The 25,180-nt window shown below is 56.3% G+C and overlaps 1 protein-coding gene across 1 annotated transcript in view; it reads left to right on the top strand.

Annotated features, from left to right (window-relative positions):
• SCN4A (sodium voltage-gated channel alpha subunit 4) overlaps positions 1-23,531 on the top strand; it is a 29,100-nt gene extending 5,569 nt beyond the window's left edge. Inside the window, exons 10-24 of the mRNA XM_040989500.1 lie at positions 989-1,142; positions 3,704-3,942; positions 5,479-5,652; positions 6,360-6,716; positions 12,039-12,518; positions 14,174-14,309; positions 14,849-15,003; positions 15,471-15,644; positions 15,746-15,868; positions 17,079-17,357; positions 17,622-17,675; positions 17,846-17,983; positions 18,484-18,588; positions 19,053-19,323; positions 20,330-23,531. Of these exons, the coding sequence (XP_040845434.1) occupies positions 989-1,142; positions 3,704-3,942; positions 5,479-5,652; positions 6,360-6,716; positions 12,039-12,518; positions 14,174-14,309; positions 14,849-15,003; positions 15,471-15,644; positions 15,746-15,868; positions 17,079-17,357; positions 17,622-17,675; positions 17,846-17,983; positions 18,484-18,588; positions 19,053-19,323; positions 20,330-21,558 (4,068 nt within the window). The 3' untranslated portion in view covers positions 21,559-23,531. The remainder of the gene's footprint in view (positions 1-988; positions 1,143-3,703; positions 3,943-5,478; positions 5,653-6,359; positions 6,717-12,038; positions 12,519-14,173; positions 14,310-14,848; positions 15,004-15,470; positions 15,645-15,745; positions 15,869-17,078; positions 17,358-17,621; positions 17,676-17,845; positions 17,984-18,483; positions 18,589-19,052; positions 19,324-20,329) is intronic.
• The last annotated feature ends 1,649 nt before the right edge of the window (positions 23,532-25,180 follow it).

Raw genomic sequence — 25,180 nt, 5'->3', positions numbered from 1 at the left:
GAGAACTGAAGCCTGAAGCAAATCTATTGGGTTTTGGTTACAGAGAGAAAGAGAAACAGATAGGGGAAAAAAAAAAAGCAGAAGAAAAATCGTCTGGTTCACTCCCCATTTAAATGGCCACAACGTCTGGAGCTGAGCCAATCTGAAGCCAGGAGCTTCTTCCAGGTCCCCCAAAATGATGCAGGGTCCCAAGGCTTTGGGTCATCCTCTACTGCTTTCCCAGGCCACAGGCTGGGAGCTGGATTGGAAATGGAGCATCTGGAACACAAACTGGTGCCCATATGGGATGCCAGTACCACAAAAAATAACAGCATGATAAACCACAGCTCCAGCCCCAAAGAATTGTTTTGTGATTATGTAACATGTGGTTCATATTGAGTGAGAAGCAGGTGTTGTGAGTCCTCAGACAGCAACTGCTCAGATTCTCATGACCTCATTACATGTAAGGTCCAGCAAAGTGGAGGGTCTTCTCAGTTGAGGGTCCACTGGCACCCTCCTACCACCACTTGAGCTGTCTCCTTCCCCCTGCTCTGTGCTTGCACAGGCCAAGAAGAGCTGCCATAATAAAGAATTTTGGAGGCGGGCTATGCGGTACAAGGAGATAAGCTTGATGTTTGGGATGCCCGTACCCCACATTCCATGTCTGGGATTGAGCCCTGCCTCTCCCTCCAATCCAGCTTCCTGCTAGTGTGTGTGTGTGAGACAGAGACAATGATTCAAGGTCTTGAGTGCCTACAGCCACCACGTGGCAGACATAGATGGAGCTCCTGGCTATTGGCTTCAGCTTGGCCCAGCCCTGGCTATTGCAGGCATTTGGGAAGTGAACCAGTAGGTGAAACATCTCTCTCTCTCTCTCTCCATCTTTTAAATAAAGTTAATAAGTATTTAAAAAAAAAATAAGTTATTCAGGAAGAAGTTTGGAGAGCCAATTAGGTCATCCCTTGGCTCAGAGCCAGACTGGATGTTCACCACCCTTGCTGGTCCACAGGCCAAAGCTGCCCAGGCCCTGGAAGGTGGGGAGGCAGACGGAGACCCAGCCCACAGCAAAGACTGCAATGGCAGCCTGGACACAGCACAGGGGGAGAAGGGCGCCCCAAGACAGAGCTGTAGTGCTGAGAGCGCCATCTCGGACGCTATGGAGGGTGAGTATCTTACACCTCCCCTGGCACCCTCACATTCCTTACATGCTGCCTAACCTGCCCATCAGGCCACTCTGCGGGCAGGGTGGGGCCTGGCTGGAACCGGCTTTAGAAGGACAGTAATTTAATATTGGCATCGAAGAAATGGTTGGGATAAATATAGTCCTGTCTGAACGCGGCCCAGTGCTGGCTGGAAGGCCACCGCTGCTGTGGAACTGGGGGCTTCCGGAAGGCTCTGGGGGGCTGCCAAGGGCTGCTAAGGCTGATCAGGAAGGCCCAGACTTCCGGAAACTGGAGCTTCTGCTCCTCAAATGTTCTCTGGGTGAAAGGTCAAGATACAAGGTCACACTCTGCCCAGATGGATTCACAGACCCCTTCAGTCCCTGTGCCCACCCGCTGCCGAGGTTTCAGGAGGACACTAACCACACTGATGAACAAGAAGAAGGGGGATCGCTGGGTGGACAGATGGGTGGGTGGAAATCTCTAAATGGAAAGAGACAGATGGAGGGGAAGGCAAGAAAGAAGGCAGACAAGAAAGGCTCCCCGACGCAGAGAAAGGGTTGGCTTCTCTTATGCCCAGAAACAGTCAGGGGTCCCATGGGACTCTGAACCCTCTAGAGGGCACCACCTTATCTGGCCTTGTAGGACAGACATCCAGATGCCATCGTGTCCTACCCAAGAATGCCCCAGGGAATGCTGGGGGCTGGCTCAGTCCGGCCACTGGGGAGAAACTCAGAGAAGTTCTGAGCACTGGGGCCAGCAATATGGCCTAGCCTTGAAAGTGCCGGGATCCCATATGGGCACCGGTTCTAATCCCGACAGCTCCACTTCCCATCCAGCTCCCTGCTTGTGGCCTGGGAAAGCAGTCAGGATGGCCCAAAGCCTTGGGACGCTGCACCCGTGTGGGAGACTTGGAGAAAGTCCTAGCTCCTGGCTCCAGATAGGCATAGCACCAGTCATGTCGCGGTCACTTGGAGAGTGAACCAGCAGATGGAAGATCTTCCTCTCTGTCTCTCCTCCTCTCTATCTGACTTTGTAATAAAAATAAATAAATCTTTAAATTTTTTTTTTTAAAGGAGAAGTTCTGGGGCCTGGCGCGGTGGCGCAAGTGGTTAAGGTCCTCGCCTTGCACGCCTGGGATCCCATATTGGCGCCAGTTCTAATCCCGGCAGCCCCGCTTCCCTTTCAGCTCTCTGCTTGTGGCCTGGGAAAGCAGTCGAGGACGGCCCAAAGCTCTGGGACCCTGCACCCGCGTGGGAGACCCGGAAGAGGCTCCTGGCTTTGGATCGGCATAGCATAGGCCGTTGCGCTCACTTGGGGAGTGAATCATTGGACGGAAGATCTTCCTCTCTCTCTCTCCTCTCTGTATATCTGCCTTTCCAATAAAAAATAAATCTTTAAGAAAAAAAAAGAGAAGTTCTGAGCACTGACTCTGGGGCAGGTGCAGAAGCTGGGAGCAGAGTCACATCAGCCCAGGATCTTGGTTCTCTAATCATTCTTCATGGCAGCTATTCCTCATCTGTGAAGTGGTGGCACTAATAGGATTTGCCTCGTTTTTAAAAATATTTATTTTGTTTTTATTTGAAAATCAAATATACAGAGAGGAGGACAGAGAGGAAGATCTGTTCACTGATTCACTCCCCAAGCAGCTGAAATGGCCAGAGCTGTGTCAATCGGACCCCTCTTCCGGGTCTCCCACGCGGGTGCAGGGTCCCAAGGCTTTGGGCCGTCCTCGACTGCTTTCCCAGGCCACAGGCAGGCAGCCAGTTGAGAAGCAGAGCCGCCGGGAATAGAAACTGGTGCCCATATGGGATCCTGGCACATGTAAGGCAAGGACTTTAACCGTTAGTCTACCACGCCAGTCCCCTCATGTGTTTTTGGTAATAAGTACATGACATCATGCCTAGGTCGAGAGACCCATAAGCTCTACCCACCCCAACCCCCTGCCCTTTAGCAGGGGCAGCTACATCCCATGTGCCTTGCAGCAGAACCCCCACAGCATTGAGGTGGCACAAACAGGCATTCCCAGAAAGCCACTCTGGTGGGAAAGGAGCAACCGGCATTCCTGACAATGGGGACAAGAGCCCAAAATCCCACGGTGGCGTCCCGCCCTGTCCAGGGGATCCAGCCAGAAATGAGGGCGTCTCCTGGGCCAGGATCACTGCCCAGAGCAGCTGGCAGGGAGTGGGAGCCTGGGCCAGAGCTTGCTGACGGGAGGGGCTTTGTGGGCTGCGCCACAAAGGAGGGCGTGAAGTAGGACCTGGGGAACCAACCTTTGAACTTCTCACCGCTAAGGGGTGGGGCTTTGAGGGGCAGAACTTCAGGAGGGTGAGCCTTGAGACCTTGCCCAAGGGGTTGAGTTTCAGGGTGGGTTTTGAAGATGGAACACAAAGGGAAGGGGGATTTCAAAGGGAGAGCCATGTGAGATGGAGGTTACAGGTAGGGTGGTGTCCTGAGAGACAGCTCCCCACAGGGGTTAGTGTCCCACAGTGGCCCACTAAGGGGTGGAGAGGGCACGTGGGAGGGGGAATCCTGAGCAGGCACTTGTCACCTCCCACCCCTAGAGCTGGAAGAGGCCCACCAGAAATGCCCACCTTGGTGGTACAAGTGCGCCCACAAAGTGCTCATATGGAACTGCTGCGCCCCTTGGGTGAAGTTCAAGAACATCATTCACCTGATCGTCATGGACCCCTTTGTGGACCTGGGCATCACCATCTGCATCGTGCTCAACACCCTCTTCATGGCCATGGAGCACTACCCCATGACTGAGCATTTTGACAATGTCCTCTCTGTGGGCAACCTGGTAGGGAGGGGCCAGCGTGGGACCCAGAGGAGACAGAGGGGGGCTGTGTGGAAGCACTGTCTGAGGGCCTGAAGGAACAGCTGGGGTTACTTTCCCAGCGTGTGAGAAAGGGGGCCTGAGTTGGGCAAGGGCGGATCCAGGACTATCTGCGGGCTGTGGGATTTGGGGACAAGGGGATGTGAATGAGGTTCTGGACTTGGAGAAAGAGATAGGGACTTGGGAATGTGGAGACGGTAGAGGGGAGTGGGACAAGTCTCTCAATTGTAGATGTTGTCAAGAATCTCAGAGGGACCAGGCTGAGCAGCTAAGGCTCCCACACCCCAGCGGCCCTGGAGAACAGTCCCCTACCCCTCAGTGACCTCCAGGCCTGGCCGGGCGGCTCCCCTGCCCAGCCCTTCCCTGGGCCACTATTGTTGACACACACTGATCCCTGAGCTGATCTGGGCCATTAGGAGCATTATCACCTCGTTTCCAGCCCGGTGGAGTCTGACAAAGGGAAAAAGCCGCCACTGCCTCCAGCCCTGCCCCACCCTTCCCCACCCTTCCCAGTTCCCTTTGCAGTTTTTCCCAAGATAGACAAATGAGCTACATGCTCTCTCTCACCCCATCCCAAGAGTGAGACAGTAAGATCTGGAGCCTAGGACAAGACCAAGACTGGGTGGTTGGCACAGGGCTTCCCAGCCTTTGAGGCAAGCACCTCTACCCCAGAGGGGTGCCCAGGGCAGCCAGGCAGGGCTATGGGAGCAAGAACACGCTCTGAACTCGGCACAGCTGTTGGGTGTGCTTGATGGGCTGGGCCACCCGCCAGCCCATCCCCTACCCACACTGTGCTGCTGCTGTCTGCGCACCTGCCGTGGCCAGGGACAGCTCCTGGGAGGGGTCAGCATGGGCCCAGGCAAGCTGCGGACTCTGGACAGCTGAAGCCTGGCAGAAGGGGGGAGTACCCTGCCCAGGGAGTGGCCAGGACCTTGGCAGCCCTCAGGCTTCCGTGTCTAAGGCTGAGGATACAACTTCTTTCATTTTTGTCCCTCTTGATTCCTACTTTCAGCATCATCTACTGTAATTAGTTGGGGATAATTTCTTCAATAGAGGCAGGGAATAGAACTGAGATCCCCAAGAAGGAGATAGTGGGCCCTAAAGCCAATTGGTCACCTCTCTGAGCGTCAGTCCTTCATCTGTGCCAGAGAAACCCACATGATGCCCCCTCCCCACTTCATATCAAATGCAGCGGGAACCAGAGTGCCCTATGACTGTTGAATCTTTGCATCCAGCCAAAAACCAAGTTCAGGGACTTGCCCATGATCACAAGGCCAGATAGAAATGGGAATAGGCCTCTAGGCCATGGTCAACCCTGCCCTGTGGCATAACGATGAGTTCCTGTCACAGGTGCACATGGGCAAGGGAGGCATGCATTGCACTCCCGACCCTCCTGGGGCTGTGATCCCTCCCGAGTCCCTGCAAGAAGTGGGGGTGAGCTGAGAGCCTCCCCTGCACTCCCTAAGGCCCTGAGATGGGGACCCCTATCCCCCCTCACAGGTCTTCACCGGCATCTTCACTGCAGAGATGGTTCTGAAGCTGATCGCCATGGACCCCTACGAATATTTCCAGCAAGGCTGGAACATCTTCGACAGCTTCATTGTCACCCTCAGCCTGGTGGAGCTGGGGCTGGCCAATGTGCAGGGGCTGTCCGTGCTCCGTTCCTTCCGTCTGGTACGTGGCATCCCCAGGCCCGGGGGCTGGCAAGGGGACAGGAGGAGAAACGTAAACAGCCATGCAGGTCTCTTGACTACTCAGAACCTTGGGAAGCAGAGAGAAAGGGAGCCTCCTCTCCTTGTCACACTAGGGTTGTGGGGACCAAACACTCAGCAAGGGGGGCTGACATTGAGAAGAATGGAGCAGGGACATCCCATAGTGCAGACCTGAAAACTGGGGCACTGGAAGCTCCAGAGAGGCTAGACTAGAACTTGCAAGCTAGCACCAGTCCACAGCTCAGTGAAGAGCCCATTTATTGCTCAGCAGGAGACCTTCCGCAGGTGCATAGGAATAGAGAGGAAGAATAGTGAACCTGCAAACGCTCATCACGCAGCTCCAGCAGCTGTCAGTGCTTCTCCACGTCTTCCCTCTGTTGCCCCCATTTGTATTACAGGGTCGGAGGCTAGAGTAAACCCCAGCAGTGTAATTCCACCTCTCGATACACACTCTAGCATCATCCACAGAGAAGGACTTTTTCTCTTTTGAACATGTGGAGAGCGTGAGGTGGTAGAACACAAGAGCTGCCATTTAACAGGGGGGGCCAACCGAGACCTCTGATCAATGTGGAATTTGAAATATCAAAGTAGTTTTCTCTCCTGAGGATGGGCCTGTGGTCCCCAGACCTCATTCTTGTCCTCCTCCTTCCCCAACTCCTCATCCGGCAGCTGCGGGTCTTCAAGCTGGCCAAGTCATGGCCGACGCTCAACATGCTCATCAAGATCATTGGCAACTCAGTGGGGGCGCTGGGCAACCTGACGCTGGTGCTGGCCATCATCGTGTTCATCTTCGCCGTGGTGGGCATGCAGCTGTTCGGCAAGAGCTACAAGGAGTGCGTGTGCAAGATCGCCTCGGACTGCAGCCTGCCCCGCTGGCATATGCACGACTTCTTCCACTCCTTCCTTATCGTCTTCCGCATCCTCTGCGGGGAGTGGATTGAGACCATGTGGGACTGCATGGAGGTGGCCGGCCAGGCCATGTGCCTCACCGTCTTCCTCATGGTCATGGTCATCGGCAACCTTGTGGTAAGTGAGCCAGCTGGCATCCCATTCCTCTGCTGCTTCAACATCAGGCTGCCCATGTGTGACACTGCTGTTGCCTGCTGGGCTCTCGGTGATTCTCAAAGTATAAGCTGCTTAGGAATCGCCTGGGAGTGTCTTAAAACACAGATCCCTGCCCCAGGAGCCTGAGCAGCAGCTCTGGCCAGGGGCCTGGGAATCTGTACTCTGCAAGTTCCCAAGACCACACTATTCGTCTTGATTTTTTGTCTTAAAATTTCTTTATTTGTTGGAAACTCACAGTTACAGAGAAACAGAGACATCCTCCATCCCCTGGTTCACTCCCTAAATGGCCTCAATGACCAGGGATTGGCCAAGCCAAGGCCAGTTTCATCCAGGTCTCCCTACAGCAGTGCAGAAACCCAAGCATTTGGGCCCTGCTCTGCTGCTTTTTTAGGCACATTAGTAGGGAGCTGAACTGGAAATGGAGCTACTGGGTCTCAAACTGGCATCCATATGGATTGCTGGCACTGCAGGCAACAACTTTACCTGATCTGCCACAATGCCCACTCTTTATTTTGTTTCTTAAATGAATATTTATTTGGAAGGTAGAGTGACACACAGAGAAAGGGACCAACCAAGAAAAAGATCTTCTATCTACCGGTTCCTCCCCCAGATTGCCACTAGAGCCAGGGCTGGACCAGAACAAAGTTAAGATCCTGAAACTCCACTGGGGTCTCTCACATAGGTGGTAGGAGCTCAAGTCCTATCCAAGCACATCCAGGCACATTAGCATGGAGCTGGATTGAAAATGAAGCAGCCAGGGGGACACAGTGCAATATCTCAACTAGCTAATCTTCCATTTGCAAGCGCTGGCATCCCATCTGGGCTTCCTATTCATTCCTTGTTTGTGGCCTAGGAAAGCAATGGAGGATGGTCCAAGTTCTTGGGACCCTGTACCCATGTGGGAGACCCAGAAAAAGCTTCTGGCTCCTGGCTTCAAATCAGGTCAGCTCTGGCTATTGCGGCCATTTGGGGAGCAAACCAGTGGGAAGGAAATCTTTCTTTGTCTTTTCTCTCTATAAATCTGCCTTTCCTGTAAAACTAAATAAATTTCTAAAAGAAAAGAAAATGAAGCAGCTGGGACTTTAACTGGTGATCATATGAGATCATATGAGCTACATACACAGTGGCCTAACTCACTGTGCCACAGCTCCAGCCCCAGGGAGCCCTGGTGTTCTGAGCTGGAGAGCGAGTCAGGCAGACCTGGGTTCCAGTTCCAGTGCCGTCATCTGAAGTAATGACTGCCCTCAAGGATTCTTTGTCAGAGAAAAAAAAAATCTCTGGTGGTTCCCAGAGTCACTGGGAAAACCAACCATTTGCAAGACATAGTGCAGGGTGGGACCAAGACCCCTGGCTTCTCTATCTCCTGACCTCTCTCTGTCCTCTGAGTCAGACCAGTGGTCCAGGCTCTGGGTGGCTCAGGGGCCTCCAGCTGAGCCTGTGTAGGCTCAGGGCCTGGCCTGTTGGGCTGGTGCGGGGAGGTGAGTGGTATTCTGGGGAGACCTGACTCCTCCCCTTGTTTTTTTTTTTTAAATTTTATTTTGACATTCTTTACATAGTTAATTAGGGTAAGAAGGTTCAAGGGCTATAGGAAAGTGGATCTTCCATATTGTTACCTTCATGTTTAAAGGGGGGTATTTAAGGGAGAAGGCCCACCCAATTTCCCACCCTCCCCAGGTCCCAGATGTAGGGCATGCTCTGAGGTTCTTGCTCAAGTGGTTTTGATATTGCCACAGTTATGAATCACTGTCAATCTTGCCACTCCAAGCACTATGAGGGCTTTGAAAAATCCACTGATTGACATAGTCCATCATAGCTTAGATGGTTGGTTGACCTGTTCTGTCTTCTCTCTTTTCTTGGTTAGGGTTCTGAGTCCAGCATTTAGATTAGGAAGATCTCCAAAGAAACTTCTTGTATGTGCTAACAAGTACAGGGCCTGGCACCGTCCATCACTCCAATCAGCTGGTGGTTGCAATTGCTGGGTTGGTTCTGTTTTCATTCCTGACTTCCACTGGAACCAATGGGTATTGCAGTCCAGCCTGGTTCTGCCCAGCACATACTTGGCCTTCACACTCCTCCCCTTCTGATGGAACGTTTGGGGTAACTCCTGCCAGGGGCGACGGAGCTGTTCCCACGTGCCCACTGCAGAGGCCAGTGCTGCCCTGGGCAACAGTGACTGTGAGGACATGCATGTGTCCCCATGCTCCGCAGAGGCCTGGGCAATCCTTGGGCTGCTTGCTGGATCAGCTTCTCAGATATCGCTGAGCTGCAGCGGGCAGAGGGTGGCACATGGGTAGGTGGGGAGTGGGACAGAGACTAGCCAGAAAGGAAGACCCAGGGCTGCTATCCTGGTGGGTGGATAGCAAGAAGATGCCCCTGGCCGCCGGCTGACGGGGCAGGATCAGAGAAGGGCCATAGCAACTGACTTGAGAAGTTTGTGAAGATCAGCGTACAGGCCCAGGACAGCAAATGGAGTTCATCGGGGCTTCTTTCTGTGGGTAGAAATCCAGAAAAGTCTCCTGGCCCTGCTCCCAGCCTTGCTACCAGGCAACGCTCTTGAGCAGAACACTGAACTGCTTAGGGCCTCCCCGTCCGCATTTGCAAAAAGGGTGCTCATGGTGCATGGCTTAGTGCCCAGTAGCCTGCTTGGCCCTGAGGCCCACGGCCTGCGGGAGGTGATGGCGGTTTAGGGATTGGTATGGGGTTCCTGCAAAGGGCCTGGCCCTGTGCTAGCAGCTTTACTGCATTAGCCCTAATCCTCCCAACAACGGGTCTTGTATTCCCACACTGGGGCTGAGGCACTGCCCAGAGCCACAGAGCAGAGCTGTGCCCAGGGCTCAGGTCCATGTAACTCAGTAACTGTAGGCTCCATGACAGCAATAATGGGAATCATGAAGTGGCACTACCGGCAATAAGGACGATGACAGCTAACATTTGTTTCCCATCGACCCAGCCCCCTGTACGCATTGTGGACTCATTCGCCTAATCCCTGTAGCCACCCTGGAGGCCAGTTTGTCTGCTTTGGTTGAGGAAGTAAAAGCTCAGGGAGGGGAGCTGGCAAGGCCCGCAGGAGTTGAGCCCCAGCAAGCCACCCTACTTTACCACCACCACCGCTGCGCCACACAGGTCTGCATGCACGGTCCCCCGCTCATGTGCATGTGCGCACAGCGGCCACATTTTCCAGCCAGATCTGTGCCTCTTGCTCTCTGTGCCAATGGAGTGCAGCGGCCCAGGGAGGTGGCGCGGTCAGCTCCCTGGGCACTGTCCCCTCCCACCCCATCCCAGGCTTCAGAGAAGCAGGTGTCTGCCAGAGTGCACCAGGGCACCCTGCCAGGGGACCCGTGCCTTGAAGCCATGGCACTTGGTCACTTCCTGTGGGTTACTGCCGTGAAGAGGAAGTGACTCGGTGGAAGGTAACGTACCCCACAGAGCCCCAGAGGGCCATGACCTCCATCCTCCCTCCCCTGCACTCTCCCCACCCCCACCCCTTGCCCGAGGTGGCTATTTCTGTCTCAGTAGAGCCGTGTGCAAACCCTGCTGACCCAGAGAGCAGCTAATTCCCATCTCAGATGTGTTTCTGGCAACTGGACGCTGTCCCCCCACCCCCACCCCACCCCAAAAGAAGGACAGATTGTGGAAAGACCAGTAAGAGACAGCAGGGGCAAAGACAGAGAGTAGCTAGGGGACATGGTGGCAGTAGCGGGCGTCCCCCTGCCATATATTCTTTCAAAGGTTTTAATATATTCTTTAAAGAGATGGTGCTAATGTGGCAATTAAGACAGCGACAGAAAGACCTTAAAGCACCCCTGTCCAGGTAATAAGATACATGGAGAAGATGATCAAGGGTGGCAGAGTCACCCGTGCAGGCTCCCCTACCCTCTCACATCCACACGTACACCCAGCCCTGCCCCGGCCCTGCCCCAGGCTGAAAACCTGACTACATCTGTAACTGATGGTAGGCAGGCCCACTACTCCGCCCAACCTGCAGAGGTGCCACTCACGTCATGGGCTATGTGAAGGGAGCTGCCATCTGACATTGTGCAGGGGCTGGCTTCCGGTCCTGGCTTGCACCACATGTCCTGAGCAAGTCACGCCACCTTTGCAGGACTCCGTCTCCATCTGTGTGGGACACAGTCTTGTATCGATGCACAGCATACAGTAACAGCCAACGTTGAATGTTTCCCAGATGCCTCCCAGCTGTCTGTCTGCTGGTTATTACCGACATGAGGAGCACGGGAAGTGCTTCTGTTTTATAAAAGAAACAGACACGCACACACAGCCTGACAGCATGATTGCAAAGCCTGCACACTCCCACCTGTCTAATACCACCCAAACCCACTGTGTTGACCCGATTAAGTGTCTCCAAACCCCACGCAGGGACTCATGAAATGTGTTCTTGCAGGAAATGAAACCCAGAGATGCCCAGGGAAGGCCACTGACCCCTTAGGCCCATCTCAGGGGGATGTGGGAAGAGAACCAGGAGTGGGTGGGAGATGAAACCCCCACCACCACCAGGGAAGGAAGGGAATGAGTCACTAGTAAGTGTACCTTCTGGATAAACGGAGGGCTGGCCTTCAGGAACTCCAGGGACACAGGGCCTAATAAAAGTCTCATTCAGGGGCCAATGCCATGGTGTATTACGTTGGACCTCCACCTAGAGTGCTGGCATCACATAGAGGCACCAGTTCAAGTCCTGGCTACTCCATTTCCGATCCAGCTTCCTGCTGGTGTACTTCAGAAGACAATGGAGGATGCCCTGAGTCCTTGGGCCTTCGCACTGACACTGGAGACCCCAATAAGCCCTGGCTTTCAGCTTCAGATCGGCTCAGCTCCTGCTATTGTGGCCCTTTGGGGAGTGAACCAATGAATGGAAGATTCTCTTTCTGTCTCTCAATCTGCCTCTCAAATAGAAAATAAATAATTCATTTTTTGAAAGTCCTATTCAGCAGATGAAAAGGTTTACAAAATCAAATGTTCTCAGCAGGTCCTAGGAGTTGGAGACTTTGAGCTCTGTTTCTCATTATGTAGTGAGAGTAGAGAATAGGGTCTTAGCATCCCAGTTGCCCAGTATGTCTGCCTTGGGTAGCAGATTTCTGCTGTATGCCCACGCCTCAGTTTCCGTATCTGCAAAGTGGGTGACGGGAACAGTCCTGTCCTCCATCCTTTTCACTGCCTGCCCCCTGGTGGTGGATCTGGTCTGCACACCGGAGGCCTCCCGTGCTGGCGGATGCTGTCACTCTCAGAGCCCAGAAGCCGACCTGAGGCTTCCCTACCTCTACTCTGCAGGTCCTGAACCTGTTCCTGGCCCTGCTTCTGAGCTCCTTCAGTGCCGACAGCCTGGCAGCCTCGGATGAGGACGGCGAGATGAACAACCTGCAGATCGCCATAGGCCGCATCAAGTGGGGCATCGGCTTTGCCAAGGCCTTCCTCCTGGGGCTGCTGCATGGCAAGGTGTTGAGCCCCAAGGATATCATGCTCAGCCTGGGGAAGCCTGGGGGTGCTGGAGAGGCTGAGGAGAGCGCCCCCGAGGATGAGAAGAAGGAACCGCCCCCCGAGGAGGACGACAGAGACCTGAAGAAGGACAACCACATCCTGAACCACGTGGGCCTGGCTGACGGCCCCCGCTCCAGCATCGAGCTGGACCATCTCAACTTCATCAACAACCCCTACTTGACCATACAGGTGCCCATCGCCTCCGAGGAGTCCGACCTGGAGATGCCCACAGAGGAGGAGACTGACACCTTTTCAGAGCCTGAGGACATGAAGGTGAGCCCGTCTGGGACCACCCTCACCTTGAGGACTTGGGGACAGATAGGCCCGGCTTCAAAGTTCTCCACAACGTGAGCCAGCCACACGGCCTCTGCAGCCCAAGTTTCCCATCTGTGACATGGGCATGATGATTCCCAAGGTCTCTCCCCTCTTCCCTTCACTAAGGACCTAACGTGCCACCTGGGTCCTCTGTCCAGCAGGTGGCACTCTTGGACAGAAGGTGCTGTCCGTATCCAACCTTGGGCTGGGCCCTTGAGACCCAAGAGACCCCTTTCAGATTCTAGCTCCCAGGCCTAAAGACTCTGCTAAGGCCTTGCCAAGATCATCTGTTTCTGTTTAGAGCCCCCAGGGGCTGACACTGGCTAGAGATTGCAAGGAAAAGAGCAGGACATGGCAAATGGGCACAAAGAGAACAGAGAACTTAAACATAGCCTGGGGGGGGGGGGTGCGTGCACTGCCCCACTCTGCCCCTACATTGCCAGGGTGAAGAAGGGATTAGAAGGCAGGAGGCTGTCTCTGCCAGATGCCAGGGCTGGGACCAGGGCTGGGTCCCTGCCTAGGCCTTTCCCAAGGGGCTGACTCAGCAGATCAGCCCCAGAGCTTGGCAGGGTACAGGAGCCTAACAAACTTTGTCCTGGAAGTTACTGCCTTGTTGTTCCACTCCCCTCCCCCTGCTGCTCCCAAATATATGTCATGCTGAACCTACCAGGGGGCCAGTGTTTGCCGGGCTATAAATACCCGACCTGAACCTCGGTATGAAGAACTCGGGGAAGAGAGGGGAGGGGCTGGAGAGCACCCAGGGCCCAGGCCTGGGGAGGGGAGGGAGCCAGCCAGGGCTCCAAGAAGGACTCTGGGGGTAGTAGTGCCCAGATGGAGCCAGCAGCTCAGTGGGTGCCCTGGTTGATTTAACACTATTTGCCTCGGTTTTCCATTCTGTCAATGGGGAACAAGTTGTCCCCCTTTTGGTTTTCTGCTCACTAACTTGGATGCTGAGTGGTAGCCCTGCCAAGGTAGCCACTGCATCTTCCTCTTTGGAGGCCTTGCTCCCAGCTGTGATGGGGTCCCCCTCTGGCAGTGCAGAATGGGCTGGGATGTGACCCGGGAGAATGCCATGAGGAGGTTGCAGAGGCCCAGCCCTGCCGGTTGGAGCACCAGCCTCTCCACCCCCACCCCACTCCGATCAGATTCCCCTGGCGCCAGCCTGGGGCTTTGGCTGTGGAAAATTTTCCGTCCCTTCTGGGTCCCTCAGCCAAACTGCCCCTGGGGTAGGAAGACCTACACCAGGAGTGGCACATGCCCTGTCTCCTTGGGCTGTGGCAACCCAGTCCTGATCCCTGCCTCCTGAGCCTCCACCCTGGCCCCTGTCCATCCCTCCCTTACCTGAGGCCTCCACCTGCCCTTTCTGGCCCTCCCCGGTCCTGAGCCAGGTGTAAGTGTCAGCGGGCAGGACTGAGGCCACCTTCCTCCTCGTGGCTCTCTCGCTCCGGGTTCTATAATCCTGGACTCCACAAGTGACTGAGTGAACAAAGAGTTTGCTCCGACTCTTCTCCCACCTCCTTTCCCTGTGGTCTCTCGCCCAGTGCTATGTGGTGGTGGAGGGGTGAGGAGTTGTCTAGGAACCCCAGGGTAACGTGACCCTGTGGCTCCCACAGAAGCCACTGCCGCCGCCCCCAGACGGGAACTCCTCCGTCTGCAGCACAGCTGACTACAAACCCCCTGAGGAGGACCCCGAGGAGCAGGCTGAGGAGAACCCTGATGGCGAGCAGCCAGAGGAGTGCTTCACAGAGGGTGAGGGTACAGCCAAGCCTGGGCCTATCTCCCTGGAGCTGGCAGCGCAGGAGCCCAGGACCCAAGGACCCTGCGCTGCCTCAGCTGGAAGCACTGGGCAGAGGCGGCACTGCCCATGCCACTGTACAGAAGTCAGGCAGCGCCATGTGCAGGCACAGCTGAAGCCCCATCCCTCCTCTCCCGCCCCCTCCCCTCTCCGCCTCCCTTCTCCTGGCCCACCCTCTGTGTTTCCAGACTAGCCTGGAGCCACATTATCACCCAAAGGGCTTGGGCTGTGCGAAACAAAGGCACAGGGAAAAGGGGGAGGCCAGCTGGTGGCCCAAGCCCATTTGCCAAATGTCTTCATCCATGCGTCCATCCCTAGCAGCAGTTGACAATGGGTGGAGTGGGCTGGTGGGTAGGATGGCTAAGCCCCCCCCCCCGCCCTTGAACTAGATAGAGCTGCATTTGGAGGCGGGGCTGGCTCTGGGGAACAGTGAGGTGGGGGCTGGGAGAGACTGAGTAGCCCTATGAACCCGCCCTGACCCCGCTGCCCACAGCCTGCGTGCAGCGCTGCCCTTTCCTCTACGTGGACGTGTCCCAGGGCCGCGGGAAGCAGTGGTGGACGCTGCGCAGGGCCTGCTTCAAGATTGTCGAACACAACTGGTTCGAGACCTTCATTGTCTTCATGATCCTGCTCAGCAGTGGGGCCCTGGTAGGCACCATGGGGCGAGAACGGGGCATGGGACCAGGGCAGTGACCAGGGCCTGGACAGCCACGACAGGGCAAGTGGCCTGCGGCATAGCAGTCCCAACTCCAGAGATCCCTAAAGGAGCTCACCTGCCCTTCCGGGGTATGTTCTAGAACATTTTAACTTTTTTTTAAGCAATGGGTGCTTCAACTTCATTCTGCAGGCTCTGACTTGTGTACGGCCCTGGATGATGGGGAGGTAGGGCTTGAGTTTGGGTAGATGGGGACAAGACTTGAGAGCTGCTGGCAATCAGCTTGGAAAAGAGGAACCTGAGGAATCCCCTCACCTTCCACCCCGTGGCACCGGCCAGGAGATGGCCCCAACTCGCCCCCTTGGCCTGGACCTCTGTGGCAGAGCCCTGGGAGCCAACAGCAGCGGGCAGGGTGGGAGACATGGCTGTGGCCAGCGGCAGCCTGTGCTGATGTCCCCAGGCCTTCGAGGACATCTACATCGAGCAGCGGCGGGTCATCCGCACCATCCTGGAGTATGCTGACAAGGTCTTCACCTACATCTTCATCGTGGAGATGCTGCTCAAGTGGGTGGCCTACGGCTTCAAGGTGTACTTCACCAACGCCTGGTGCTGGCTCGACTTCCTCATCGTAGACGTAAGTACCCCGAGGCAGTGTGGGGAGCTGCTCAGGTCACCAAGCTGGGACCAGGTGCCAGCAACCCTGCGCCCCCTAACCATGGCTTTTTCTCCCTGCAGGTCTCCATCATCAGCTTGGTGGCCAACTGGTTGGGCTACTCAGAGCTGGGACCCATCAAATCTCTGCGGACACTGCGGGCCCTGCGTCCCCTGCGGGCACTCTCCCGATTCGAGGGCATGAGGGTGAGTCCTTGGGGGCCCCATGTGGGAAGCATAGGATGGGACACCCCACTGAGCAGGGTGGACAGGCAGTTTGTGCCTCACCTGTGTCATGAAGAGGCTCAGGACTAGGACCTGGGCCTGCTCCCTGCAGGAACTTTGCCTGCTGGCCCACCAGAGGGCAGTAGAGGTTGCAGCAGTTCCCAGGAGACCAGTGTGGCAAGAGCAGAGAGGGAGGCAGGCGGGCAGGCCTGTGGGTTTAGGGGTGTCCCTCCCTGACCTCAGATAAGGGCCTCCCAGAGCTCTGAAACTAAAGACAGCAGGAAGGTGTCCAAACCCTGGCCTTGAGCCTGCCTCCCCTTGAGCTCCTGGTCATGCCCTTGAATTTAGGGAGAATCTGGACATGATCCCTCGGGCCCATGAGGGCGGAAGTGACAGGTAAACATGGTGCTTGAGCAGGAGACCAGGGACTTCCCCAGCGCAAAGGGAGGCCTGCTGGGAAGAACACCTGCCCACAGGGATTAGGCCCTGTGAATCGCTGGTTCCGGCTGGTTCTGGCTGACAGCTCCTGCTCATGCCAGGACCTTGAGACCACCCACACCAGGGACCCTGCCCCCAAGGAGGGGGGAAAGCTGCCTGTGGCCATGCCACTGCTTGGCGCCCCAGTCAGCAGCCAAGCTCCCCTGCGCAGCCAGGGTATGCTACCCACTGGAGGCCATGAGGTGGCCCAGGGCCCAGTCTGGAGGGCCAGTGTGAGCAGGCCTGGTGGGAAGGAGTACAGGGCTCTGGACCTGGGGTGCTACTGCTTCAAAACCCCCCAGTGGCAGCTTTTCCATGTCTTTCTCATGCTGTGGCCATGAGCTGAGGCCACGTCACATCGGCTGAGTTTCCTACGGGGGCCGAAGGAAGAATGTTTGTCTCCTGCCCGGTGGCCCGTGACCAGGCTGCTTCCAGAGAAGCCCAGCGCCCCCACCGGGGCCTGATGGCTCCAGCCAAGCAGAGAGCCCTCTCCGACCACCAGGCTGGCGGCCCCCAACCCTACCCCCAATGCACCCTCACGTGGCCCAGCAGGTGGCTGCTTCCTTCCGGGCTGGGCTTAGATGGGCCTTCCTCCCAGGAGGCCTCCCTGCATGGCAGTGCCCAGCTCTACTGGGTCCCCTGGTTGGTAGGCAGTGGGGACATCACTCTCAGAAACCCAGCAGTGGCTCTGACAGTATTGTCCCCCGCCCTTCAGGTGGTAGTGAATGCCCTCCTGGGTGCCATCCCCTCCATCATGAATGTGCTGCTTGTGTGCCTCATCTTCTGGCTCATCTTCAGCATCATGGGCGTCAACCTGTTTGCGGGCAAATTCTATTACTGCATCAACACCACCACCTCTGAAAGGTTCGACATCTCCGAGGTCAACAACAAGTCCGAGTGTGAGAGCCTCATGCACACAGGCCAGGTCCGCTGGCTCAACGTCAAGGTCAACTACGACAACGTGGGCCTGGGCTACCTCTCCCTGCTGCAGGTGGTGAGCCTGACTTCCCGGCCTGCCCAGAACTGGGGCAAAGGTGTCCACCAGTATTCCCCATTGGACCAGTGCTCACAGTTGCCCCTTGTCAAGGGTTGTGCATGCCGCTTCCAGGGCCGTGGGGCCTGAGGCCTTTCTGGTATCTGCTGCCCCACAACACACACATCCCTCAGGCTCTGCCAGGAGGCACAGTGGAGGGGAAGGAAGTGTGTGGGTGTTGGAGGCAGGGAGAAGCCCTTCTCTCACCACTCTGCACTCCCCCAGGCCACCTTTAAGGGCTGGATGGACATCATGTATGCAGCTGTGGACTCCCGGGAGGTGAGTCGGGCTGCGACTGATGACCGAGCCAGTGGGGAGGACTCGGATTACAGGGAGCCAGCAACATGTCCCACCCCTCCCCACCGACCTGGGGTGGGGGTGTCTGGGTCCTGCCGCAGTGCAGAAAGACACCAGCGCATGCCCAGCTTGCCCCACCCTGTGCCCCGCAGAAGGAGGAACAGCCGCAGTATGAGGTGAACTTGTACATGTACCTCTACTTCGTCATCTTCATCATCTTTGGGTCCTTCTTCACCCTCAACCTCTTCATTGGTGTCATCATTGACAACTTCAACCAGCAGAAGAAAAAGATGAGTACCCAACCCGACCCCCAGTCGCCCTGCCAACACCCTGCCCTCCCTCCTTCCTTCTCCTTCTCCATGCTCCCTGGAGCCACTGGACTTCCTCCTGTGCTCAGGCTGCAAGCTTGGACCCCACCAGGGGACCTTGGGCAGGCAGCTGCACCTCCCTGAGCTCAGCCTCTGAGATATAACATGAAGGTGACATAGCCCTGCACACGGGGCTACTCAAAGACTCCGCGAGATCTTGACAAAAATAGGCCCCACATAGTACTGGTCCCCCTCCCTCAGACACCCTGCACCCCTCTATCCTTCTTCTGGATCCTTAATCCCTTGTGGTCACGCTTCCCATATCCCATTCTCTCATCATCTCTGACCTCCTAGGCCCCCTCCTCTGATCTCTCAGCTCCTCTGCAGGGTAGTGCCTGCCTTAAGGGTGGTGTTTTAGGGAGGGGGTTCTGGAAGCAAAAAGGAGACCCCCGCCCAACCTCACGAGTCCCATCCCACTATACTTTGGAGGGAAAGACATCTTCATGACGGAGGAACAGAAGAAATACTACAATGCTATGAAGAAGCTCGGCTCCAAGAAGCCTCAGAAGCCGATCCCCCGACCCCAGGTACGGCCCCTGGGCTCCTTCTCCTGGCTCCTGGCTGGGCAGCCCCACTGGCAGGGAGGACCTCTGTAGCTGCACAGGCACACCAGCATGAGCAGCCTCATGCACTGGACTCCGGTCACGCCCAGTCCCCAGTGGCCAATCTACCCCTCCCCATGGACCTCATGGCACCTGTGGCAAGGCCCTCACAAGGGTAGGGGAGATAGTACCTAGACCCTCTCCCTGTGAACCATAACTTTGGGAAAAGGGTGAGGGACCACGGAGGACCTTGGAGGGACGGAGCCCTGAGCAGTTCCCCCCGGTCAGTCATACCCCGGCCCCAGCTGATTCCCCCTCAAGCTCTGACACCTCCTTTCCTTTCCTCTCTGTGTCTATGTCGTGCCTTTCCACATCCGCTGCCCACGCACATCCTCCACCCCGTGTCTCGGCATGTGTTCCTCGGCACTGCCCCCCCCACACTCTTGCAGAACAAGATCCAGGGCATGGTGTATGACTTCGTAACGAAGCAGATGTTTGACATCACCATCATGATCCTCATCTGCCTCAACATGGTCACCATGATGGTGGAGACGGACGACCAGAGCGAGCTCAAGGTGGACATCCTCTACAACATCAACATGATCTTCATCATCATCTTCACGGGAGAGTGCGTGCTCAAGATGATCGCCCTGCGCCAGTACTACTTCACTGTCGGCTGGAACATCTTTGACTTCGTGGTGGTCATCCTGTCCATTGTGGGTGAGTGGGCCTGGGCCAGGCTGGCAGGGCAGCCCCGCGTTGAGCCACTCAGGAGGGCCATCCTGTCTCACCCCTGCCCTGGCACACTCTTGTACACCCACACAGACACACACATGTGGATCTGCCATTCCGTCTACTTGTGATTTTTACTTGTCTTCTTTGAGACAGACAGATGAAGAGGGACAGATAGTGTCCACCTGCTGGCTCACCCCCCAACGCCTGCAGTAGCCAGGAGTTAGGAATTCAATCCAGGTTTCTCACTACAGGTGGCAGGGTCTCAAATGACATGAGCCATCAGCTGCTCTGCCTCCTAGGGTATACAGGAAGCTGGATTCAGGTGTACAGGAAGTGGGCGGCCCAAGGGGCAGCTTAATTGCTGTGCCAAACACTGCCCCCTGTTATTTGTGCTTTAAAATATACAATGATAAGATTTATTTTTATTTGTTTGAAAGACAGAAAAGGAAAGACAGACTCTTCCATCCCCAGGTTAACTCACCAAATGCGTTAGTGCCAAGTCAAGTCAAAACCAGGAGTCAGAAGCTTCTGCTTCTCCCACATGGGTGTAACCCAAGGGGTTGAACCATCCTCCACCTTTCCAGGCACATCAACAGGGAGTTGGGTCAGAATTGGAGTGGGCAGGATTCTTGCCAGTGCTGCAAGAGACATCTTTACATGCTCTGTCACAATGTCAGCCCTGTTAGCTACTTTTAATGCACAAGGACACACAAGAGTGGGCTTGTAGACAGCATGTCACCTGCATGCACCAGAAGACATCTCAGAAGCTCACCTGACCAGTGAATACGTACTCGGGTGCCCACGTCCTGAGTGGCTACCCTAAGATGAGTTTCTAGGATCTGTCCAGCTGGAAAACTGAACACACGTGCAGGTGACAGCAGTATCTAGTGCTGTTTTTTGGGTACCTGTTGCGTTCTGCAGGACAGGCTCCCTGACCCCAACCCCACCCTGATCCAACCGCTTCGTTCTTCCCTCCCACCCCCACTGGCAGGCCTTGCACTCTCTGACCTGATCCAGAAGTACTTCGTGTCCCCAACCCTGTTCCGCGTGATCCGCCTGGCACGCATCGGGCGGGTCCTGCGCCTGATCCGTGGGGCCAAGGGCATCCGGACGCTGCTCTTCGCCCTCATGATGTCACTACCGGCTCTCTTCAACATCGGCCTCCTCCTCTTCCTCGTCATGTTCATCTACTCTATCTTTGGCATGTCCAACTTTGCCTATGTCAAGAAGGAGGCGGGCATCGACGACATGTTCAACTTTGAGACCTTCGGCAACAGCATCATCTGCCTCTTCGAGATCACCACGTCGGCCGGCTGGGATGGGCTGCTCAACCCCATCCTCAACAGCGGGCCCCCAGACTGCGACCCCACACTCGAGAATCCGGGCACCAGCGTCAGGGGCGACTGTGGCAACCCCTCCATCGGCATCTGCTTCTTCTGCAGCTACATCATCATCTCCTTCCTCATCGTGGTCAACATGTACATCGCCATCATCCTGGAGAACTTCAACGTGGCCACCGAGGAGAGCAGCGAGCCTCTGGGTGAGGATGACTTCGAGATGTTCTACGAGACGTGGGAGAAGTTCGACCCTGACGCCACCCAGTTCATCGACTACAGTCGCCTCTCTGACTTCGTGGACACGCTGCAGGAGCCACTAAGGATCGCCAAGCCCAACAAGATCAAGCTCATCACGCTGGACCTGCCCATGGTGCCAGGGGATAAGATCCACTGCCTCGACATCCTCTTCGCCCTGACCAAGGAGGTGCTGGGTGACTCTGGGGAAATGGATGCCCTCAAGGAGACCATGGAGGAGAAGTTCATGGCAGCCAACCCGTCCAAGGTCTCCTACGAGCCCATCACCACCACCCTCAAGAGGAAACACGAGGAGGTGTGTGCTATCAAGATCCAGAGGGCCTATCGCCGCCACCTGCTACAGCGCTCTGTCAAGCAGGCCTCCTACATGTACCGTCACAGCCAGGACGGCACAGGAGGCGGGGCCCCAGAGAAGGAGGGACTGATCGCCGAGGCCATGAGCAAGATGTATGGCCCTGAGAACGGGGCCAGCCTTGTGCAGGGCCAGGGAGCAGAGGAGAAGGGCTCCCCTGAGGATGTTAGCCCTGCCAGGGAGCACACATCTGTCAGCTCCTCAGGGTCTGCCCTCCCTTCAACCCCTGCACCAGGGCAGACTGTCCGCCCAGGGGTCAAAGAGTCTCTGGTCTAGTGGGCAGCGTGGAGGTGGTCTAGCCAAGTCTTGGCACAACCCCCAGAGCTCCCAGAAGTGCCTGCATTCTGAGCGAAGGGGCAGGGTTTTGAGCCTGTGACTGTGTATGTGTCCATCTGTCTGACTGGCTCCCTGCTGGGGGACAGGATTTGGCCATACCTAGACAGACAACCAGCCCCATGCACCTGCCTTCCCAGGCCATGGAAAATGAGAACTGCACCCAGGGGCTCCAAGCTGGGCCTGTGGCCCCTGCCACCAATTTTTGCCTTCAAGTTTGTCTTATCTCCTCCTGGCACAGCTACCACGCTGTCAGCTGGGGAAGGAGAACCCCTGCACCCTGCTCGGGGACCAGCCAGCCTATCCTCCTGTCACCACAGTCTTAAGGGCTGCTGGTCCCTTCCCAGGAAGTGGCTTAGGCGCCCCTTCTCCCAGCCACTATGGATGGAGACCTCCTAACCAGACCCAGGCTGCTGCCAGCCTGCCCCTTCTGCCTCCAGGGTGGGGAGCAGCAGGGCCAGGAATTCCTCGGGATTCAGCAAGCACTCCCAAGCCAGCTTGGCCCCTGGGTCTTGCTGGCTGCACTGGGCAGGGGTTGAGACCCTGAACCAATTCCTGAGCTTCCCGAGAGGGGCTCCGGCCAGCTGGCCCCAAGGGAAGCATAGAGGAAGGAGCCCCTTGGGAGCTGCCTTTTTCTGGGAGCATGGCTGCACAGCTCAGGCTGGGTCTGCCAGCTGAATCACTATGCTTGGCCTGGGCATCCAGCTCAGGGAGAGCAGGGCCCTGGAGCTCAGCAACAAGTCTCTTGCTTCCTCTTTCTCTTCCTCACCCCCACCCCATCGACACCGTCAGGGCTCCTTAGCTTAAGGGGTCCCTACCTTACCCAGAGGTCATCTCCCCCCCAACCCACATCCATGTCTTCCTCCCTCCTCATCCTTTCCCCTCCATCCTCAATTGACCCTGAGTGTGTTTCCGTTTAGTAGATGTTAGAGATGCTGAGTGGGGCATATAGCAGAGAAGGTACACCTCGCTCGGGCTCAACCTCCCACCTTCCTGCTACTTGGAAAGCCAGGGGCATTGCCATTGGCACTACCAATCTGAGAGGTTAGGATTGGCTGCTCTAGGCTCTGCTGGCTCCCAGAGACTGGGCCTGGAGGAGGGGGTGAGATATCTGCTCAGGGTCTCTGGATGTAGTCACTTGAGTGTGTACCTGTGTGTATCTGCTTACAAGCCTACACAGACAGCTCTGTGTGCATGCATGTGTGAGCCACTGTGTATACATGTGTGTGTCTGGATACCTCTGTGTCAGTGTGCTCTGGAATACCAGAAGGTCTGTGTGTGTGTCTGTGTGTGTCTGTGTGTGTCTGTGTGTGTGTTCTGTGTGTAGGCCTGGTCATATGAATGTGCTTGTATGTGAGGGTGTGTGGATGAATGTGAATACATGAGGGAAAGTTTTTACTTTGAGTCCTCTGTTGGCCTAAGTTCCTCTTCTTTTCTGTTTCTCGTAAATAGTTTAATTAAAACTCAGGAAGCAGCAAAACCTTCAAAACAAGGTGTATGTGTGTACACATGTGTGTGTGCGTGCGCACACCTGTGGGCCAGTCTTCCTTGTTGTTCGTCGTGCTCTCTGCCTGTCCACTGTTCTCTCACTCACTCCCCAGGAGCTCCTCTCTTCCCCCTCCTCCCACGGACCCAGGCCACACCCTGCTCCCCACCTCTACTCCTTCGGGGGGGCTCTGCCTGCGGTGACACTGCCGCCGCCATCCTTCCAGGAGTTCATCCAGCAAAGGACTTCCCCTGTCCAACACCTGCCCCTCTGTTCACCCTTGTGGCCCCCAGACAGGAGCATCCCCTCGGAGCCTCAGGAACCTGTTGGGTGGGACCTTCTCCATGGACTGGGTGGTGATTGCAGAAGAGGTTCTGGCGTCTCCCTGGCCCCTCCATACAGATCCACACCCATTCCCACCTCACTCTTGTCGGGGGACAGGCCTCAGTTGGGGCTGGCCAGCAGGCTCCTTTGTACAGTTCTTACAATAAACCCTCCCCAGTGCCTCTGCGTCGTGGACTCCTCCCATGCGCCTGTGGACGTGGATGGGGCTGAGGGCAGCAAGGGGAAAGGATGGTGTGGAGGTAGGGAGGAGAGACAGAGGGTGAAGGCAGGGATGGGGGGCCCAGGACAGGAGCACAGGAGGACCCCGGCCCCATTCTCTGGGTCATTCTCCTCCAATCCGTTCCTGCTCCAGAAGCCTCTCAGTGGAATCCCAAGAGGCCACATGGGGACCCTGGGTCTGTGCCCCCACTCTCTCTTCACAGGCAGCACCCAGGAAGTACCTGGAGAGCCCGTGTTCCTGACCCCTCATCTCCAGAGACCCTCACACACAGCCTCTCTTCCTCCTCAGCTCTGCCCCTGACACCCAGCCCCAAGGTGCCCTGTGGGCCTGCATGGGACAGCATACTCTCAGCCAGTGCACTCAGCCCTGCTCCTCCAGTCTGAAGCCATCACCACAGCTTCTGCCCTCCTAGACTTCTTGCTCCGGGGCAGTGAGCACTGGAACCTTTTCAGGGTCTCTGCCTCCTCTACCTAGGCCCTGAGGCAATGTGACACACACAGTGATGTCCCTCCATTGTCCCTGTGGCTTGTGCTTCCACCTGCAGATGTCTGCTGGGAAGTCAGGCAGCCTCATGGTTCTCCTGCTCTCTGCCTGAGCAGGGGCTGCTTCTGACCTCAAGGGCAGGAGACTTACATGGCACCCAGACCCTGTGCCACCCTTCCTAAGAGCCTCCCCTAGTGAAAGAAAAACAGTGAAATCTGGAAAAGAGGCATAGCTACCCATAGATGAGTGTCACAATTATCCCACCTCCCACTGTCAATCAGCACCACTGACCACACCTTTCACCCAGGCTTCAGGCCCAGGATTGCAGGCAGGTACACATGGCTACCCTGTCAAAACTCCATCATTGGCACTCTCTCACCGGAAGAACCTTGGGTCTCTGAGCTGTTAGGATTGGCTGCTGCCCGCCTAGGTGCCCTTGGCCTGTGAAGGCCAGGGTTGCCACTCTTCCCTGTAAACACACTTTTGTCCTAGCACTCATCCAATGCCCAGGCCAAGCCAGGAGCACCACTAGCCGAGACCACCCTAGTGGCCTGGGAAGACTCCTGGCTGGTACACTGCAGGGGGCAGGATTGGAACCCACCCACCACCCACCCATCCTCCCCCACCCCCCGGCTACAGGCCTCTTCCCTTCCAGGAACAGCTAGCCTGGAGGAAGGGTAGATCTGAGTTCCAGCCTTCTCTGGTGAGGTAGCACGGGATGGGTGCGTGACTCTGCCTTCTTTGTGTCCCCAACCTGTGGGCCCCTTGTGCCTCTGCCTGCACCTCCCGCACCACACCTCTTGTTTTGCTACTGATTTCCTGGAAAGGTGACAGTGTGTGTGGGATGGGGGCACTGCCAGATGTCGGGGCTGTGTAGCCCTGGGTGGCCAGAGGCAAAGTGGGCTTAGGAAGCCTCCTGTTCTGAGAAAGGTCATCAGGAGCCCAGGACAGGGCTGGGTGCTGTTGTCAACAGCAGGGAACAGCACAGCCCAGCAGTGACAAATAATCCTGCAGGCACACCCTCCTCCTGC

Source organism: Ochotona curzoniae, unplaced genomic scaffold, assembly GCF_017591425.1.
Source record: "Ochotona curzoniae isolate NIBS_2020 unplaced genomic scaffold, NIBS_Ocur_1.0 contig_523, whole genome shotgun sequence".
NCBI lineage: Eukaryota > Metazoa > Chordata > Mammalia > Lagomorpha > Ochotonidae > Ochotona > Ochotona curzoniae.
The sequence above is the reverse complement of the archived record's forward strand: the minus strand, read 5'-3'. Positions and strand labels throughout refer to the sequence as shown.